This window comes from Astyanax mexicanus, chromosome 8 (assembly GCF_023375975.1).
Source record: "Astyanax mexicanus isolate ESR-SI-001 chromosome 8, AstMex3_surface, whole genome shotgun sequence".
NCBI classification, from domain to species: Eukaryota; Metazoa; Chordata; class Actinopteri; order Characiformes; family Acestrorhamphidae; genus Astyanax; species Astyanax mexicanus.
This window is the reverse complement of record NC_064415.1, coordinates 28,729,099-28,750,298: the sequence shown is the minus strand read 5'-3', so window position 1 is coordinate 28,750,298 and position 21,200 is coordinate 28,729,099. Positions and strand designations below refer to the sequence as shown.

General features: G+C 36.8%; 1 protein-coding gene across 1 annotated transcript in view; it reads right to left on the bottom strand.

Annotated features, from left to right (window-relative positions):
- The window catches only part of LOC103039012 (collagen alpha-1(XXV) chain), a 318,678-nt gene that overhangs the window by 98,217 nt on the left and 199,261 nt on the right, over positions 1–21,200 (bottom strand). The window contains exons 5-6 of the mRNA XM_022678290.2: positions 13,206–13,232; positions 8,700–8,726 (exon numbers count right to left, since the gene is read on the bottom strand). Of these exons, the coding sequence (XP_022534011.2) occupies positions 8,700–8,726; positions 13,206–13,232 (54 nt within the window). The remainder of the gene's footprint in view (positions 1–8,699; positions 8,727–13,205; positions 13,233–21,200) is intronic.

Here is a 21,200-nt window from a genome sequence, read left to right as displayed (position 1 = left end):
AAAATGTACTTAAAAAAAGCAAATGCAGAACGTTGTGAACCTTTTTTTAAAGTAAATTTTACTCATCATTTTTTTCAGTGTTCTTCAAATCAGCTTCACCTTAAATCAGGTTTTTTGTGTGCTCATTCTGTGTGGCCTGTGTCAAACTCAAGATGTCCGTTCCACTTCTCCTCCTCTTCTTCTCTCGTACCAGCAGACTTCAGGCTGCAGTTGCCATGAAGCATTCCATGTTGTAGAGTTGATTATCCATACTCAACTCAAGCGCACATGGATTCAATAATTTAAAGAAGTGTATTGATTGAAACCTGAAGGCTCGATAGCCTTGGCCTGTCATGTATCTTACAAAACTCACCAGACGGACTTTAAATCGGTTTATTTTTAAAGGCTTTTCGGGTTTCGGAGGCAAAACATGCGAAAGCCATTGTCCTGGAATATCTGTTCAGATCTCGGAAATTGAATAATGCCTTTGACATTTGTGGAGAGATTGCACGCTGGGTAAATCCCCCAACCTTAACTCCGCGTGGTGGAAGCAGCTGGACTCGAGTTGTATATGTGCGGCGCCGTACAACATAAAACTTCCACGCCTGGACTAGCCTTCTGCTTCTAACAGCAGAGCCTGTAGATCTGTCACAGCTCTGAAAGTTCATCAGAGAACTTCACGGACCACACACCACCTGATAATAGCAGAACTGAGCCATTAATTCACGTTAATGAGCACAACCCACCGGTGGCTACCACTTGTGTTTGTGTAGCAAGGCTCTATTTTATTCTGCTTATTCACCTTTTGACCCTGTAACCCTTTTATACTGAGGAATCCGGAGGGTGGAGAGCCGTGACCCTGACATGTGTGTAACTTTGGGTGGAACAGTCGTCCCGTGGGTATTTTCTCTCTCTCTCTTTTTTTTTTTTTTTTTTTTACGATGTTTACCGCATCTACTATGGTTCGCAGTTCATCTGGATGTGAAAGTGATGTGAGCTTTGGTTGAAATAACTGTGGCTTTCCACTGTTACGTTACTGCTGTGAGAAATTTATGGTTTATGAGATCTAGACTCGAGTTTTGTGTGTTGATCTGTCAGAAAGAGAAGAAAATATCTGTTATGCAGTGAATGAATGTGACAATTCACTTATTTTACTACTTTTTAAATGTAAAGAGAGTTCTACACAGTACTAATGATGGTTATATGGCTTGACACAGAAACAGTAGCAGAACTTTTGATAGTTCAACACAGAGTAGTTTTTTGTATTTTGTAGTTTTTGTAGGTTTTGTAGTTTTTTGTAGTTAATTGTCTCAGAGAAAAATGTGATTAATGATGTAATTAGCAATGTAAAGCCATTTAAGGTGATTTGAAAAAAGGTTTACACAATTTTAATGTGTTTATAGTCCAACACAGAGTAGTTTTCTAAAGACATAACTGTGGCAAGAATAGAATATGATACATAAACAAGCATTTTCTATTTAGTATAGAATCATTCAAGCATGCGACTAGTGCGTCCATTGTCATGGTTTTAAATTCATTTAAACCACTTTTCTTACTAAACAACTATGGAAGAACCATCCTTTTTGGAGCATGGTAGATTCTTGAGGAAGCACCATAGATTTAACTAGTTCTGTCACAATAATTACAGTGTTGACTCTTTCAGATCCTGCATCAACTACAATGGACATCATGTTGTTTCATTTTTTTATATATTTTGTTGCACAGAACACTAATAGAAATCATTTCTAAGTATTATTGAATTTTTTTTTTGTAATTGTCAATTAGAAAAGATTATAAACCAGCCAATGAAACAGTAGCTTAGCCCCGCCCACTGCACTGGAAAAAATAAAAGTCAATAGGGCGTGTCAATAGGGCATGTCCGCACTACAAAATAAATGAGGCAAAGTGATACAAGCTCATCATTACTAATTCTTTATGATTTAGAACCCTTTTTATCATGTTTAGGAATAAACATTTTAGTTTTTTTTTGTTTATTTTTATGTAGATTTTATACGTAGATATTGTCTTATTTTGTGTGCATTACTGACAGAAAACATCACACTTTTTTTTTCATCAATGTAACATAATTCAGGTCTGAAAGGGATATATGAACATGACTTTAATATTTTTCTAAACTCAATGTTGCTTTGGGAAGAGATTTTAGTGTAATTTTGTGTTTTAAGCTACCCTTGTTTATAAATTTGGAAGTTATTTTTTAAATACTGTGTTAATATTGTTACACATAGGCCTGCCATAATATCTGGACGATTAATTGTCTCAGAAAAAAATGTGATTAATGATGTAATTAGCAATGTATGACCATATTAAGCCATTTGTAAAAAAACGTTCACACAATTGTAAAATAAAAGTGTAAAATAAAATGTGTTTAAATATCCTTAATAAAATACAATATAAATAAACTAAACCCACCTTTATGGAAATACTCTGTAATACTTTTTTTATGAATGCCATGTTTATAAGGCTCTATAATCATTCTCATAACACATAACATAATGCATAAGTCATAAAATGATGCATTCATAAAGTACTATAAACATAATTATGCCACAGTTAGTTCCGACCCTGGCATGTGATTGGCTCAGAGGCGTTCTGTGAGTGCCGTTATCAGCTGGTAATGCACTGTAACCGAGGCTGTCCATGTATTACTCTGCCCCATACAGGTAACCTAGCAACGATGCAGTGCTTACAAGCCAAACAGCGCAGCTCTAAACAGCAGCAGCAATGGCACTATTTTAACTCACAGTTAAAATATATTGTTTATAGAGTGTTTATAACCAAACAGATCATATTTTTCTCATGCTCTTTAAATTAAAATGGAACTGTGGTATAATCACAATAATACCCTCGAGGTTTGTGCTATAATGTGTAATATTAGCACTGTTGTGCTGCAATCACAGGCACGAGGACGCAGGCCGAGGAGCATTTATAACCAAACAGATTATATTTTTCTTGTCCTCTTTAACTCAAAATCTTTTGGGTTAAAATAAAGATCTGTTACTAATAATATGTTCCCAAGAGGAACATCTATCACTTTACTTAGAGTTAAGCCATAATACTATAACGTATAATATTGGCCTCGTGCCTACGACCGCAAAGCAGCAGTGCCAATAGCACACGTTATAGAATGAACCTCAAGTGTTTTATTGTGATTATACCACAGTTCCATTATTGCTATTTATTTAATTTTGAGTTAAACAGGACGAGAAAATAGGATCAGTTTGGTTATAAAAACTTCGCGAGTTAAAATAGTTCCATTGATGCTCTGTTTGTAGCTGTGCTGTTTGGCTTGTAAGTGCTGCATTGTTGCTAGGTTACCTGTATGTGGTGTAGTAATACATGGAGAGCTTTCGTTACAGTGCATTACCGGCTGATAACGGCACACACAGAACGCTTCTCAACAAATCACATTGCAGGGTCGTATAATTCATGAGTGGTTAAAAGTTATTATAGCATGCTTGGTTAAGGCAAATATGCCAAGGTTCTTAATATTGACATATTGCGCTTTATAAACACAGGCGATGATGAATTATGATGCATAAATTCTTACATACATTTTTATAAATATGTATAATCATGTTTATAGTGCTTTATTAATACATTATAATGTGTATAATAGACTTGACGTTCATAGTAAAGCTGGTGTGGGTCAAACAGTGGGTTTAGTTTATTTATAGTTTGTTTTATTATGATATTTAATAAACAGATTTTACTATATACATTTTAAAATTGTGTAAACCTTTTTTATAAATGGCTTAAACTGGTCATACATTGTCAATTACATCATTAATCACATTTCTTTTTTTTGACACAATATATCATCCAGATATCAACAACATTGTAATAATATTAACACAGGATTGAATAATTGTGCGTCTAAGTTTATAATCAAGGCTCGCTGAGCGCATGAAATCAGCCCTAGACCTTTTTCCTCGTCTACACCCAGGCTACACCTACCCTGTTAAAGTTTTTCTTGCAGTTTCAAGGATAAATATCACGTTCCCTAGTTTGTCCATTAAGCAAATGTCCCTAATTTTGTTCCACTACATTTCCTCTATAATTTAATGTGCAAAGTCAATATGTCATCCTAGTGGGTAATGTAATTAGGTCCTGAGCTTTTCTAACCTCTTCATTCTCAGTACGCTGCTCTCCGTGTGATTGGCTGGAGTAGTTATGATGGGAAGTTAATTACACAAACACTCCCCGGCTGAATGTAATAAGTATTTGCTGGTGTTTATTTGTGCTATAAGATGGATCACAGGGGGAAAGCCGGGGGATTCCCTTACATTCGCTCCTAGGTGGCACGGGATTGAATTCCTTCACGGTGGATGACTCTATTTCCCCAGTCAGAATGTCCAGATCACACTCTAATCCCTGAAATTCTATCTAAGAGAAAGATCAACATTCTGACTGAATTTAGTCTGGAGGAGAGCTAAGTGGAAGCTGCCTGTGAGTTTGGTCTCTACTGCACACATCAGGATCTGGGGGTTAAGCGTTATTACCTTTATTTTGCTTTAGAATTTTAATGCACGTACAAAATGATGCAGTATTTAATTATATAGTGAAAAATAAATTACTTATATACATTCTGCCTCAAGTTTGCATGTTTTCCATTTGTTTTTAAGGATGAAAAATGATTAAACAGGTCTTTTTTCATTTTGCAAAACTCAAAAATAACACATTTAACTATCATAAAATGTCTACTCTTACACTTACCATTAACAGATGCTTTGATTGAATGTGTTTGCACTCTCAATAAGAATATTTGATATAAACATGGTGTTTTGAGTAAAAGTTTTAGGCATATTAGAATTTGTAGACTCCTATAGGGGTTGAGAGTTATTATTAATTTAGTTTCATTTTGCTTTAGCATTTAAATGATGCATTATAATTACATAGTGAAAATTTAATATATGACTTTAAATATGCACTTTGCCTCAAAAAGATTGAGTCTGTATGTTTTCCCTTTAATTTTAAGGACAAGAAATTACAAAACATGTCTTTTTTCATTCAGCAAATTTCAAATTTGTACATGAAATTAACTAACTTCACCAAAAGTAATAATCATAAAACGTGTAGTCCTAAACTTAGAAATTAATGATGCTTTAATTATATGTATTTTCACATTCAATAAAAAAATAAAAGATGAATTTTAACATTGATTTTTCAGTAAAACAGAGTTAAGTTTCAAGCAGATTGAGCTCAGTTTTGAGTAAAACATTTAGTTAAGTTTTAAGTAGATTTGAGTTTAGCTTTGACTTAAACACTGAATTAAGGTATAGGATAGATTTGAGTTACATTTTAAGAAAACTTAATTTCATTTAAAAGAGACTTAAGTTGTGGCTGTGAACTATTCAGGATTGGATTTTTATTTATTTATTTATTTATTTTTCATTTTATTACTATCTTTTTATTGCATTTACCTTGTACTTTTTATATACTGCCTAAAATTGATGTGAATAATGCAAATTACTGGAAAAAGGAATGTGTAGAATTGTATTTGTATTACATTATATTGTACTATGTAAACAAATATAAAATAATAAGTTAAAAAAAAAAGACACTTAAGTTTAGTTTCGAGTTAAATATTGCATAAAGATACTTCCTTAATGAGTTAGGCTGTGAGCAAAATATTAAGTACAGTTTTAAGAAGACTTAAAACATTAAGATAAGTTTAAAGGAGTTTTGAGTTAAGTGTTAAGTAACACTTTGAGTTAAGTTAAGTAGATTAAGTTGAAGATTTCTTTCTGTTATCTGTTAAAGGCATACATACTAAATACTTATTAAACTCAAATGTGTAGATGTGGTTATAAGTGGTTAATAAAATATCTATTACAATATTTTATTTATATGAATAACAATTTCTTGTTCTTATTACTATGAATTTCAGGAAATCTGAGTGACATTATGCACTAGTACTACATACAGTAATAGCTACTATAAGCTCAGATCTGTTTCTGAGACCCAGATAATTATATAGCTAGACTAGACTGCACAAAGTTAAAGTATTCGATTTCCAAACAACAAGCCTCTACACACAGAACCCGGAGGACGAGCCGCTGTTGAGAAGTCTGTGTGGGCATCTGTGGGATGTGGGTGACATTGTCAGATGTGATTTGAGAGGTCTGAGGGTTAGCCTATGGCTCTGTTCTGTCACCACATGTTAACCTCAACATGCTCCAGTATGTTGGGCGAATCAATTAGAGACACTTAAAGCGACCATGTCCCCTTTGGAGTCTGTCCACGACGATGGTAGATATATATTTATGAAGAAAAGGCAGTGAGTAACAGTGAGCGAGAGCGAGAGAGCGAGCGAGGCAAGCACTTAATGCAATAAAGACAAATAGACTTAATACAGCAGTCGCTTCCCAGTCAGAGAGACATTGCGTTTAGTCCAACAGGAGAATGATGACTTTAAATCAGCCTGCATGCAAGCAGATATTGGAATGAGATACGCCAAGTGATTTATTTCATAATTTGCCAGCTGTTTTGCAAAGCGTGCACTTCATAATCGTCCTCTAAGAGGTGTGGATTTATCAAAAACGTCAAGCATCTGAGCTGGAAATAATTACGTTCTTTAAAAAAAAAGGCCTTTGTGTCATTGTTAAATAGGCTACAGAATGGTAGGATATACTTGTAGAATATACAGTAGGAATGTGTATTTGCATGAACAATATGCAACATAAAAACAGAATAAACCACTGCGTGACACCAATCTTCATCACACATATAAGCTACAACCCCTATATCAGAAAATAAAATGATTGCATACAGCATGAACCCAATATATATTTCATGTTTTCTCTGTAGACTTGTTGCTGATAACAGTCTGAATGGTTCCTTTTTTCTTTTCTTTATCAGATGCCTCCAAGCCAGAAAAGTCAACACCCCTTCTGGATATGTTTTACATATATAAATAAATTAACTAATTAATTAAGTGCACACTTGAGGAATTGGAGGGAGAAATATGCAAATTAATTCCAATCTTCTCATGTAGATCTTATGCTCTTTGATCTTTGGTCCTGACAGACTCATAGCCCTATTTTAGGGATCTATAGGTGAACTGTCAACCTTGCCTTTTGATTTAGGGCATGTCAGTGTGTCTTTGCAAAAAAAAATGCAGGTTTGCCATCAAGCTGCCGGCGCTCAGAGGGAGCAAAATTGGCCCTGCTCCCTCCGGGTGGGTAGATGGCGCTCTCTCCTCACATCACTAAAAGTCTGCAGTACAGGGCATCTGTGAGCTGATGTATCAGAACTGAGTTGCTGCGCTTTCCTCTGAGCCCACTGTGATGCTACTCGGCAAAGCTACATCGAAAAGAAGCGATGACTGACTTTACATGTATCGGAGGAGGCATGTGCTAGTCTTCACCCTCCTGGTGTGTTGGGGCATTATTACTAGTGATAGGGGGAGTCCTAGTGAGTGTTTTGGGTAATTGGCTGTGCAAAAGTGGGGAGAAAAAAAGGGACCAGGGTCATGGTTTTAGTCAGTCAGTGGCGCAACTGTGTTATCCGCTTCCAAGATAGCAATACGCCAGAAATTCACCTGAACACACCTCACTTTCAGACCACCATGCCCATCAACGTTAAAATATTCATAAGCGCCTTTGCTATTAAAACGAGGCATGCGGAAAGGGTACAAATATGTTGTGGTTGCAATCTTGATGACTTTCAGGGATACTCATATTCATAACATATCATGATTATATGTTTTACCACGTTGCTAGCTCTGAGTTGCCTCTGTCTCAACATTTTTTGGAATGTATTGAAGGCCTGAAATGCAGGAATGGATGTATATTAACCCTAGAACACTAACACCGGACGATGGGACTTTGTTTATCTTTAGGGCGCTAATTGATGTCTTTAATGTTGTGGATGATTCCCTCCTACCTTCTATGTTTTTTTCAAGAGACATCAGTTCGGGTGATTTTCATCCACTATTAGTCCCAAGAATGGGTTGAACAAAGACCAAGTTCCCAGCAGTATTATTTTTTTTAGTAGGACATTACCTGTTAAGAATCTCCTGATCTTCCAATCATCTTTCTGCTTTTTTATAGGGTCATCTATTGTACTTTTTGATTTTATGTGATGTTGTATGTTGTAAAATGTAAGAAGGGTTCCAAAACTTGTCATACAGTGTATACCCAATGTTAGTGATGGTGTTACTAATTTTAAACTTAGTGTACTAGGGTTACAAACAATGCAAAACATATTGGGTTAATACTGTTTGAAATCAAATAAAAAGAAATTTTAAGTAATACTGCAGCTTTTTTTTTGTTATTTGCATTTTCCACACTGCCACATACTGATTTGAGGTTACAAAACTGTATTAAATACAGTACTTCAAAACATAACACTGCGATACTTCGATATATTGATATTTCTAACACCCCTAAAGAGGACAAAGGTTTGTTTTGGTTGTGTCTGCCGAGGCAGAATGGTCTTGAAAGCGGTAGGAGCAGTTAGAGGCCGCTGACCTCTCTTAATGGCTTCCTCAGGTGTTTATAGTTCAACCCCCTAGTGCCTCATTGGCTCACTCTACTGGAGCTGTGTGTTATGCTTGGAGAGTTTAAACAACACGCACTGTCCACAAAATCGCATGCATCTCAAAAACGTTCTGTCCACAGTTTCATACAGGACACATATCACACACATTCATCAACACATCCAGAAAAGAAAATGGCATGCTGCAGAATACCACATACCCGCGGCCCCTGGTCTCCTTGATCACCCTGTGGAAGAAGAGAAAAAGAGAGAGAGAGAGAGAGAGAGAGAGAGAGAGAGAATAAATTTGTAATATCATACACACACACACACACACGGACAGAAGAGCACCCATCAAGACATAATTCAAAACACATTGATGAAGTAAGCTAATACCCGCAGCCTCAGAAATGCAATGTGGTTGAGGGTAGAAATCACTTATGATAACACACGCTGATGTAGACGGGGGTTGTAGGTTGTGTACGTGGTGCGTGTTTGAGGGTTCCCAGTGGTGGGCTTTGAGGGGGAGTCCTTGCTTATCCCGCTGCGGCTGAAAAGAGGGGAAGGACCGCCGTATCATTTCGTCTTTTTGGCTCCTTTAGCACCAGCAGACGCAGGCCTGCCCGTAGCTTTCTCAGTGTGAGCCAGCAGCCGAGTGTGACTAAGCAGTGTTGTGATTTAAAATGACTCAGCCTGCGTCTCTCCAAGGCTCATTTTGAACACACATCGGGCACGGGCTCGAAGACGAGCAGCAGAAGAATCATCTCATCACTGCTTATTAAAGGGTTAGAGAAGAAAAATAAAACGCTGGCGTGTAGGCGTCGTAATGAGGCTGTTAGTTTCTGTATTTCGTCCCATTTTATAAACGCGTCGAGACGAGACCAGACGAGACGAGCGCTGGAGCTGGAGACCGTTTTGGAATAGAAGTGAGAAATACCGGTCGTTAAATGAGAGCTGGCAACTATTACCTCTAACTGCTCAACAGTGATATAAAAGAGCATCCAGTGCAATTCTGACAAAAAGTCATCTCCACAGATCATTTTCTCTAAGCACTTTTTCGGTAAATCTACGAGGCTAAAGTGCGCTAAAACACGAGGTTTGTGAAACTGCACTAAATGTACTTTTGTTCAAATGTGTATTTAGTAGATGATGCTAGTTAATGATATTATTGGTTAGAAAATGAAGAAAGAAACATTGAAAGTACTGAGAGGCTGCTGAAAACCATGTTTTTAATGCAACATTATGTAGCATTTTACCAAAACCCTTTTAATGATCTCATCAAGAAAAATAAAAAAACTGAAATATTTTACTAAATATCACATTCCAAAATTAGAACATTAACTACAAATACAAAAATATATATATATAATAATGTACTGTATGTTGTATAAAGTAACATAGTTTCAACATCTTTAAAACTCTCGCGTTCGGACCGATCACAAGAGCTGAGTCAGCGCAGAGCACTCAAAACCCGAGGAAAACACCAAAACAACAGTAATTTGACCTTTTATCAGGCATTTAAATGGCTTTTTAATAAGGTCAATAAGAGTGTTTTTCTGGGATTAAAAGTGTGAATTCAGCTGTAACTGGGAATAATCTGCGCAAAACTGTGCTGGACTGAGGTGCACAGCTTTCGACACATGTGTTTACAAGCACGTGCCCAACCATGTGGATGTAGGCCATGCGGTTACCTCCTGCCATCCATTTTTTCACTCTTAGTTATGGTTTTGTATCGCCTAGTTTGTCCAAAAATGCATGTGTGAAATGCTGTCTTTTTGTGCTGCCCCAAAATCATAATTTACTCCTCCCAACTCTAACTCCAATTTCTCCCATAATCCTGATTTATTATGGTGTTGGTGCCTAAATGGAGCTTGAACCAGTAAAAAAAAAGCCCAAATTAATATATTAACTAAATGTCAATGTGTTTCACTGAAACTACAACAGTAACTGCAGTTTGATGCAGTTAAAATTACTGCAGAATATGATCTTCTTCTGCTTCTACTCTTACAGGTGTAGAGTGCAATATATGGCAGAAAAAAAAATAACTGAATTGAGTTTGGAGAAGCTGCACAATGATGTACAGCATGATTGTGAAGCTGTTATTATGTTATTTTATGGTAAGAATGCTGCATAATGTTGCTTTAAAAAAAAGGTTTGCCTAAAACTGATTGTACTCTTTTCTTTTTTTCAGAACTGTTGCTAAAAGCATGTATGTAAACTAGGGCTGCAACAATTGTTTACTAAATATCAGTACTTTCCCTGTTTAAAAAATCATCTGGACATTTAAATGCCTTTTAAATCTCATGTCCAGCTGTTTCTATTCTTTTTAGAGATGGAGGACATCTCAGAAACAATCGCTGACTAATCGACTAATCGAAAAAATAATCATCAGATTGGTCGTATACCAAAATAATCATTAGTTGCACCCCTAATCTAAACAGGTACATCTGTAGTTTCTGTTGCAGAAATAACACTTAGTGTCACTATTGGCACTAAGGAAACAAAATTTCTTGTGTGTGAAAAATAGTGTATTAGTGGTATTTTTCACTTATTGGAACACGTATTAGTGCAAATGCTTCACTGTTTCTAGTGTGACAAACACTATGAAAGAGGCTGTAAATGAACACAGAGCATCGGCAACTCGTTTTTAATACAATGAGAATGTACTCCACGTGACTGAGAGTAAATGATGCTTGATGACCTCCGTTAGGCACAGCTGTTGAGCTGGCAGGTCTTCAGAGAACAGTCGGCTTTGGACTTGAGGCTTTGTGGTGAAAGTTACAACAAACACTAAATGGCAGGGACTGGGCTGGGAAGAGCGCTGAACCTCTAAACGGGTGGATCTAATTTAGCAACTGTCATTTATCCGCTTCCTACGGACAGCTATTCAAACCCTAATTTTCCCAGGCTTTTCTCCGTCCAAGCGCTTAAGGAAGTGTTTATGCCTCGCGGTAGTTGCGCTCATGTTTTAAACTGATATTTAGGTTTACAGGAAGAGTTATAATGGAAAGGATGTATCATGGAAATGTTAACTCTCAGCCTCGCTTCAGCAGTGCTATCCTTAACCTTATCAAGCAGATCATAAAGGCCTCTCATTTTTGCCTAAACGATCCAGCTACCAACCAGCCAGTGAAAGGCTGAAGGTTTGCGGCCTATCAGGATTCAGAAGCACCAACGGCATCTTTCCACGCCGCATGAGCCGAGGAAACCTCACATATTTGCATGGTTTTAATCTTTCCGCATTGAATCTTCATTGGTACAGATTGGTCGCCTGGTCTACACTCAAATAAAGAGACAGTGTGGTTATTTCTTGTGCTCTGCGTTCGTTTTATAGAGGGATGCTCGGCGAAGCGTTAAAGCACTTCAGCCTGGGGCCTGGTGTGAAGGCAATAATGTAGAGCGCTGTGGATTTGTGAACGATGTGGGGATTTAGATATTCCGGAATGAGCCTTGAGGTCAGGGCCACTTCTCATTGCAGTGGAATTGGCTGCAGAGCGGCATCCATATACATCCCTAATGGAACTGAAGGCATAATGCGATAAATAAAGAAGTGGAGGTGCAAGAAGGGACAACAACTCCTGTGCTGTAAATGATTTAAACTCATGGAAATTGTCATACTAAAAGATTTGTCATGGTAAACAACACAACAACAAATAGGAATGAAATGGATCTTCATCTCGTGTTCATTTATCTTCTGAACCAGAGCAAATGAAACAGGTCTTAATTAAATGCTCTTGATTACATTTTCTATAATAGATTGAAGTGTCAGAAACATTCCTGGCACAGAAAGGAAATATATTGTGGCAGATTATCAGGATATACAAAGTGTTCTTTGAGCAATTCATTAGATGAAACCATTTTGTCTCCATAAAGAACCAATTTGTATAAAGATTGAATTTTAGATAGAGATGTGTGAGTATGAAAAATGTAGTGATGACTCAAGTGAAGGTTCTTACAAACAAACAATAACAAATTTATTCACAAATCTGTATCACAATCATGTTTTCATTTATGGAACGAAGATCGATTTCACTACGGCATTGCTCAAAAAACTCTTTGTAGCACTTATATTTTTGAGGGTGTAATGTAGAATGTTTCTGAAATGTTAACAATTTAATAATTTTTTGGTATTTCTACTGATCACCAACAGTCAGTCATTCTCAACTACACTGTTAAGGCTTCTGTTTTTAAACAATAAAAGTAGCCTGTGCAGCTGTGCTTTCCTTTGTCTGCATTACTCTGCAGTTACACCTCCAAAACACTAGTTGGCGATGCTAGAGGTTTGCTTTGGTTTTTATGCCACTGTTTTGACTTCCTGTATTGGCTACAAACAATGATGGCTGAAACTGAACAGCCTGTAAAATAACAGTAAAATAAATGTTCCTGAAACGTTCTGACAACATGTGAAATAATCATGCTTTGTATAACAACATTCTACTAATTAAAAATTGTTAGCTTGATCGCTGTTAAACAACTTTTACTTTTACTCAAATTTGTAAAAGGAAGGAAGGAACATTGAGATGAGATGGTCCATATGACCACTAAATCCTTTCAATTTGTCCAACTGAATCAAATAAATTGTGGCAATGCTACCAAGTGGTTGATTTCTACATTGCTGTGATGTATAGTTATGATTTAATGTCTATGTTCAAGGCCATGGCGCAGAATATGGTGTAGAGTACAAGTTGGCATTTAAATTAGATAACTGCTATAAAGATGCTGCTTACCTTGTCTCCTTTTGGACCCGGTGGACCCTGTAAAAGATTAAAAAGAAATATTAAATACTTTTCAAAAGTTTGGACACACCTTTGCATTTTTCTCACTCATGTTTTTATTGATTTCTTAATTTAATGTATTTTCTACATTGCAGATTAATATTAAACACATTAAAACAACCAAGGGACAAATATGGGATTATGTAGTAAACAAAAAAGTGTTTGTCCTTCACAATCCGCTGAACTAAACACAACTGATACCTAAATCACAGTGTGAAGGAAAAGCAGCCCCTCCAGGAACTCCTTCAAGAGGCTGAGAAAACTATTCCAGGTGACTCTCCCTCATGAAGACACTGAGAATAAAATACCAGGAGTGTGCAGATCTGTCCTCAAAGATAAATGTGGCTACTTAAAATAATTTAAAGTATAAAACTGATTCTAATTAAACACTTTTTGTTTGCAGTATAATAACTGCAAGTGTTCCTGTACACCTTAAATGTTTTAGTATTAAATTTTACAATGTAAAAAATCTGAAAAAAGGAAGGAAACACATTTAATGAGAAGAGGTTGCCCAAACTTTTGACTGGTACTGTAAATCTCCACCAACAAATCAGTTCCTGAACTAGTCTTCTCTCATAAAATATGAAACCTTTGTTTAGAGCTAATGGTACACAGATGAATCCGTTTGGAAGCTATGGTTTCCTACAGTCTGGCTTTTGCTAGTTAATGGTCTGTACAGTCTTATTAGAATCGCATTGGCCGAACATGTAATCAAGCCAAAATTGTGTCTTAGCTAACTTGCCATATGCTTCACACATAACGCAGATCTCCACAGCTGCTTTCATATCCAATATTGAAGGTCTTGTATGGTTATTAACCATGCCATGTGATGATAGCAAGCCTGGTTCGTTAAGTATGCGCAGGACAAATTGTAGATTAACCTGACAGGATCTCAAACGCAGTAGATTTATTTATTTATTTTGCTTGTGGATTTAGCTGATCCAAAACAATGCTAACATCAACAGTAATACAAGAGGATCTAGAAAAGGTAACTCTAAAAGTCATATAATATACTGTGCTTGCCTTTCCAACTATTATAAGTATTACACCAAACTAAACTGTAAGTTTTACACCAAAAACTGCCAATGTTTTATTAAAACCACAGTTCACTTCCTCTTCATAAACTTTACATATTTCCAGCTGAAATATATGAGCTGCACAGGGCTAGAATAGCAATATTAGCAGTGCTAACTTAGCCTTAGCATTTGTTTGTTTACCAAAGCAGTGCTTTAATTTACTCTGTGTAATGTACTGCTGTCAAAATGCTGTATAGCGCAATTACAGTTACTGAGGAATCAAAAGCTAGAGCCAGAGACTGTGACGTGCTTTATGCTGTGGATTACATTGTGAATGCTCTATTTAACTGTTAAATATTAAAACTTTAGCATTTTTAGTATTAGCCAGTTTAATCCACACTTCTCTCTTCACTTCCTGGAGCTGACTTCCTCCTTTATGCTTTCTTTTAAAATAAAAGACTCTGCAACGTTTTGTAAGTGCAATTTTATAACATTTCATATAATTCTGAAGCAGTGGCAGCATTTATTTTGAAGCTGTGGGGCACCGCTTCTAAATAAATGCAGCAGAAACAGTGTATTGTATTCTTTGTTGGTCTGTCTGCTGGAATAGTAAACATTTTTAATGTTTAGTAAACACTTTTAAATAGCAGTTTTGTTATTGCTTTTTCGTTGAAAAGCAAGGCAAACATCCCATTCGGATATTTATTTCATGAAATGGTGAACATTTGGCAAACTTAATGAAAACCTGTGTAAAAAAAATGTGTTCCTTAATGAGTATTATGAAAAATGTTTTAATATGTTTGGTTTTGGCCATTTTATTTATTTTTGGTGCATCTCCACTACTACTAGTTCCAGTTCAAACTAATTGCTGAAATGCTTCACAATTCTGAAAATAAAATTAATGGATGCAAATATAGATAGAAAATGGATTAAGCAATGGATGGTTGGATGAACAGATTTACAGTATAGATGTAGCTTAATACATTCACCTCCCAAACCTGCATGTTTTTTTTTCTTGCCAATTTGGTTCTGTGTGTGTTGGTTGAGTGCTCAGTGTAAATTAGTATATATAGAATGTGATAGTAAAAAGTATCTGGGTATTTATAAAGGCATTTTACAAGTCTAACTTCATCATCATGATAGACAGGTACATGGACAGATGGGTAGATAGCAAAATAAATGAAAATGTATACAAATATTTGTCATTATTCACTATTCTGCAAAATGTTTCTATTTGTCCAATTGAAACTGACTCCTTAATCTGCAGTTGAGAAAAAGAAAACTGTCTTCTCCCCTTAAACCTTCTGGATCTTAGACTCTGCCATTCAGAAACCAAGCTACTGATCACAGCTTTACCCACCGCTCGTCTCTCTCTCTCTCTCTCTCTCTCTCTCTCTCTCTCTCTCCCTCATCTGGCACATTAAAGCAGAGTGTTCATTTTCTCTCACAGAGCGTTCCGTTTCGCAGATCTCCTCCACCAATCAGTTGACATCCTCCAGGCTCCAACCCCCGGTTCCAAATTACCTCATATGACTTTACATTTCATTAAATGTAGATTGTCTTTTAATAACCCTGGACACACGGACTGGAACGAAATCAGAATACATTTGAACAGGATCCGTTTTTCTTGTGTGAAGTTATGAAGGCTATGTGCTCCACTGTGAGCTGCTCCACTGCTGCAGTGTTTGTGTTGCTGAGGTGGAAAGGATATGTTTCTTTGTTCCACATGTTGCAGTGTGTGTTGAGGGGGTGGAGGGCGGGGGGGTGCAGTAAAACACAAACACATGTGTGCTGCTGTGCTCAGAATCAAAACTCTCACACACAAGACGTGATTGTGCTGTTAGACACCTGCTATTCCTCCATGCACCAGAAACTCTCCTCCAGGCGTTCTGCACAGTAGCTCACTCTACTGTGTGTGTGTGTGTGTGTGTGTGTGTGTGTGGCTCTGGAAAAAAAAGAGATCATTTAAAAATTATGAGTTTCTTTGATTTTACCAAATTAAAAACCTCTGGAATATAATCAAGAGGAAGATGGATGATCACAAGCCATCAAACCAAGCTGAACTGCTTAAATTTTTGCACCAGGAGTGGCATAAAGTTATCCAAAAGCAGTGTGTAAGACTGGTGGAGGGTGTGATTGATACATATGACAGGTGAATAGATAGAAAACAGACAGAGTAGACAAAAGGATCAATAAATAATTAGTTACATGTATAACTTGTAACATGTATAGACTTATAAACATGTATAGACAAATAGACAGATGAATAGATAGATGGATAATTACACAGATTTATAGTTGGGTGGGTGGACAAACAAATGTACAGATGGCTAGATGGGGATGGATGTAAAATATAAAGAGAGATGTACAGATGATGTGTCCATGCAGAGAATGAATATATAGATACCTAGATGTACAGATTGATGGATAGATTTACAGATTAATGGATGGATGGATGGATGGATGGATATACAGATGGATGGATAGGTGGATGGATGGCAGGATGGAGGAATAGATGAATGGATGATGGATGTATATTTGGATGGATGGATAGACATACAGAAGGATGGATGGATGGATGGATGGATGAACGGATGATGAATGTTCAGATTGATGTATAGATGGATGCATAGATGTGCTGATAAATAAACAGACTAATATATACATAGACAGACAGACAGTTGGATATATTGATATATGGACTGTTTAATAGATAACCAGACAGACAGACAGAGAGGCAGATATATAAATAAATAGAAACGGATAATCAGATGAACAGAAAAATACAGAAATGTATATAATGCATTATTTGCACAAATTATAATAACTAGACATGTATAACACATTAATTCATACTACAGGATGAGTGGATGTATGAGTGGATGGATATGTCAGGAGTGCAGCAAGGAGACGTCAAGAATGGATGCAAATGTGAGTATTTATTAACAAACAGGAAAACTAAACAAAGAAACAACGATAAACAGATACAAAAATGAGTGGAAACAAGGAAAGAAGGAAGAAATCTATTGGACGTAAAAAAACAAGTACAAGAACCGACAAACACTGACACAAAGGGCCTATATATACACAGAAGAGGACAGGAAAAGGAAACACCTGGGGACAGGTAACGAGGGGGCGGAGCCACAAATGACACAAGCAGGAGCAGTGAAGACAAGGGCAGAGACAAGGAGAACACAGAGCCACATGCAAGAAAACACATGGCTAGGAAAACAGCCAGAGAGAGAGAGAACAGCACAGACAGAAAATAGGATAAAAAAGTGACAGGATAAGTGGATGGATATATATATATATATATATATATATATATATATATACAGTTGTGGTCAAAAGTTTACATACACTTGTAAAAAAACATAATGTTATGGCTGTCTTGAGTTTTCAATAAGTTCTACAACTCTTATTTTTCTGTGATAGAGTGATCGGAACACATACATGTTTGTCACAAAAAACAGTCATAAAATTTGGTTCTTTCATAAATTTATTATGGGTCTGCTGAAAATGTCACCAAATCTGCTGGGTCAAAAATATACATACAGCAACATTAGTATTTGGTTACATGTCCCTTGGCCATTTTCACGGCAACTAGGCGCTTTTGGTAGCCATCCACAAGCTCCTGGCAAGCTTCAGGTCGAATGTTTGACCACTCTTCTTGACAGAATTGGTGCAGTTCAGCTAAATGTGATGGTTTTCTTGCATGAACCCGTTTCTTTAGCACTGTCCACATGTTCTCAATGGGGTTTAAGTCAGGACTTTGGGAAGGCCATTCTAAAACCTTAATTCTAGCCTGGTTTAGCCATTCCTTTACCACTTTTGATGTGTGTTTTGGGTCATTGTCTTGTTGGAACACCCAACTGCGCCCAAGACCCAACCTTCGGGCTGATGGTTTTACGTTTTCCTGCAGAATTTGGAGGTAATCCTCCTTCTTCATTATCCCATTTACTTTCTGCAAAGAACCAGTTCCACTGGCAGCAAAACATCCCCAGAGCATAATACTACCACCACCATGCTTGACAGTAGGCATGGTGTTCCTGGGATTAAAGGCCTCACCTTTTCTCCTCCAAACATATTGCTGGGTGTTGTGGCCAAACAGCTCAATTTTTGTTTCGTCTGACCAGAGAACTTTCCTCCAGAAGGTTTTATCTTTGTCCATGTGATCAGCAGCAAACTTCAGCCGAGTCTTAAGGTGCCTTTTCTGGAGCAAGGGCTTCTTTCTTGCACGGCAGCCTCTCAGTCCATGGCGATGTAAAACACGCTTGACTGTGGAGACTGACACCTGTGTTCCATCAGCTTCCAAATCCTTGCAGACCTGCTTCTTGGTGATTCTTGGTTGACTCTTGACCATCCTGACCAATCTCCTCTCGGCAGCATGTGATAGCTTGCGTTTTCTTCCTGATCGTGGTAGTGACACAACTGTTCCATGCACTTTATACTTGCGTATAATTGTCTGCACAGTTGCTCTTGGGACCTGTAGCTGCTTTGAAATGGCTCCAAGTGACTTCCCTGACTTGTTCAAGTCAATAATTTGCTTTTTCAGATCCACACTGAGTTCCTTTGACTTTCCCATTGTAGCTTTTGTAGCTGAGTCTAATCACTGGGTCAAATGAGCCCTATTTAAATGGGCTCATGAGAAGTCAACAGCTGTAGTCAATCAGAATCACTTACAAGAAGTGAAGAGGCCATGACATGAAGCTAATTTGATTGACACAACTCGCTACATCACCAAAATTGACAAATTTTGTTGCTGTATGTATATTTTTGACCCAGCAGATTTGGTGACATTTTCAGCAGACCCATAATAAATTTATGAAAGAACCAAATTTTATGACTGTTTTTTGTGACAAACATGTATGTGTTCCGATCACTCTATCACAGAAAAATAAGAGTTGTAGAACTTATTGAAAACTCAAGACAGCCATAACATTATGTTTTTTACAAGTGTATGTAAACTTTTGACCACAACTGTATATATATATATATATATATATATATATATATATACTTGATTAAACATCTCCATCTACACTAGCCTTACCTAACCCCCTTTACACTTTATGGAGGAGTTTAACACTTCTAGCAGATTCTGTCAGCTCTGTACACAGAGCAGCCCACCTGAAAGGTAAGAAGAATGGACACACTCTCAGCCTGCACTGTGTCAGGGACAGTGGAGAACTTGGCTAAATGTGAATGATGAGTTTCCTGTCTACGATGGGACTCTGTCCTCATGCATTTGACTGTGCCTGTCTGTCCAAGGCCTGGGTATTCCACTGAGACCAGTCTGCTGTCTGAGAGTCAGGGTGATGTGTTCACAACTGTGTAAGAGCTTCAGGTTATAAAGACATGTGCTGCTAAATAACATCATAAATCATTTTACTCAACTAAGCTTTACAGCAGCAGAAACTTTACACGAATTAAAAGTATTAAATCATGACAAAACGTAATATTAATGAAGATATTTTTTAGTGGATTAAAAAAAGCCACCAGACTCAACTGAAAATCAAGAAAAATCAATAAATCAATAAAAACAACCTTAGTAGAATTAACGCTATTCATGCATATTACCAGAAGGTTGTGCTGTTTATTCTGTGGTGTTTATAATTGGCAATAAATAAAAGGCTACATGGATTACAATTAAAAAAACATGTTTTTACTCAAGAACTGAATATTGCTGCTTGCTGAAATATACAACCTAAATCAGAAAAGGTTGGGAAAGTTTAATTTAATTGCACTGACACTATAACCCTAATTAATTAATATTCAATTACTAGTCAAAACTTTGAACACTCTTCTTCTCATTCAATGACTTTTCCTTTTTTTTATGTTTTTTTTTTTTGTATTGTAAATTTAATATTGAAGACATTAAAGTTATACAAAAGCACATATGAAATTATTATATTGTAATCAGCCCTTATTTAATTATTATGTTGTAATCATGTGTAGTAGACACATTTATCTTTGAGGACAGATCTGCACACAGTCTTGGTATTTTGTCAGTGGCTTAATGTAATTTTATATGTGTCCCTTGATACCCCTTCATGTCTTTAACATCTTAAATGTTGACTATGAGTTAAATAAACAAATACATGAAGAAAAGCCTTGAATGATAAGTTTGGCCAAAACTTGGACCGGTACAGCACTTTAGGCCTTCAACTCATTCCAATAAAATTTCGGACAGTACAGAATTTACTAATTTGTAATGTTGCCATTTCTTCTCACAACATTTAAAAGATGGTTTGACCTTTTCTACAAACATGACTTACGGTGTGTAGCAATATGGATCTGGATCTGCAGAAAAGTCGATACCACTCCTGGACATGGTTAACATGAGGCTTTTGCATACTAACTTTTTTTATATAATTTTATTTCAAATTTTTCCTCATTTTCTCCCCAATTTTGCTCAGCCAATTACCCAACCCACTCCCACATGCCGACAGCTGATGGCAAAGCTGCATGAGCGGGGGTTTGAACCTCCAGCTCAAAGTGGCAGCGCTTTAAACCGCTGGACCACTTGGCGCCCCGCACACTAAATTTTTAAGAAGAATTTGTGAACATAACTCTTGTTTAGGTGGTTAAATCAGCTATTGCTGAATGACAGTTCTTGATGCAGTGCCATCAGCTTATTCTTGAGCCCTTGTCCTTTCCACACTGAAATTTTACTATTTTTTACTATGCCCTACATCTAATTATCGCCATGAATGTACTGTATATAAAATAAGGGTCTTATGCAAACACCTATATACTCTGTAATTGTGAAAAAACTCTTGGAATTCCCCTAATTGATTGTATATCTGATTCATAGATAGATCTTCACTGTCTGAAAAATATCAGTGTCCTCATTGTAGTGCCGTAAGTAAAGGCACCTCTAAAGTAACAGTCATAATGGGGAGTTCACAGGTCAAAAAGCCACGGCTTC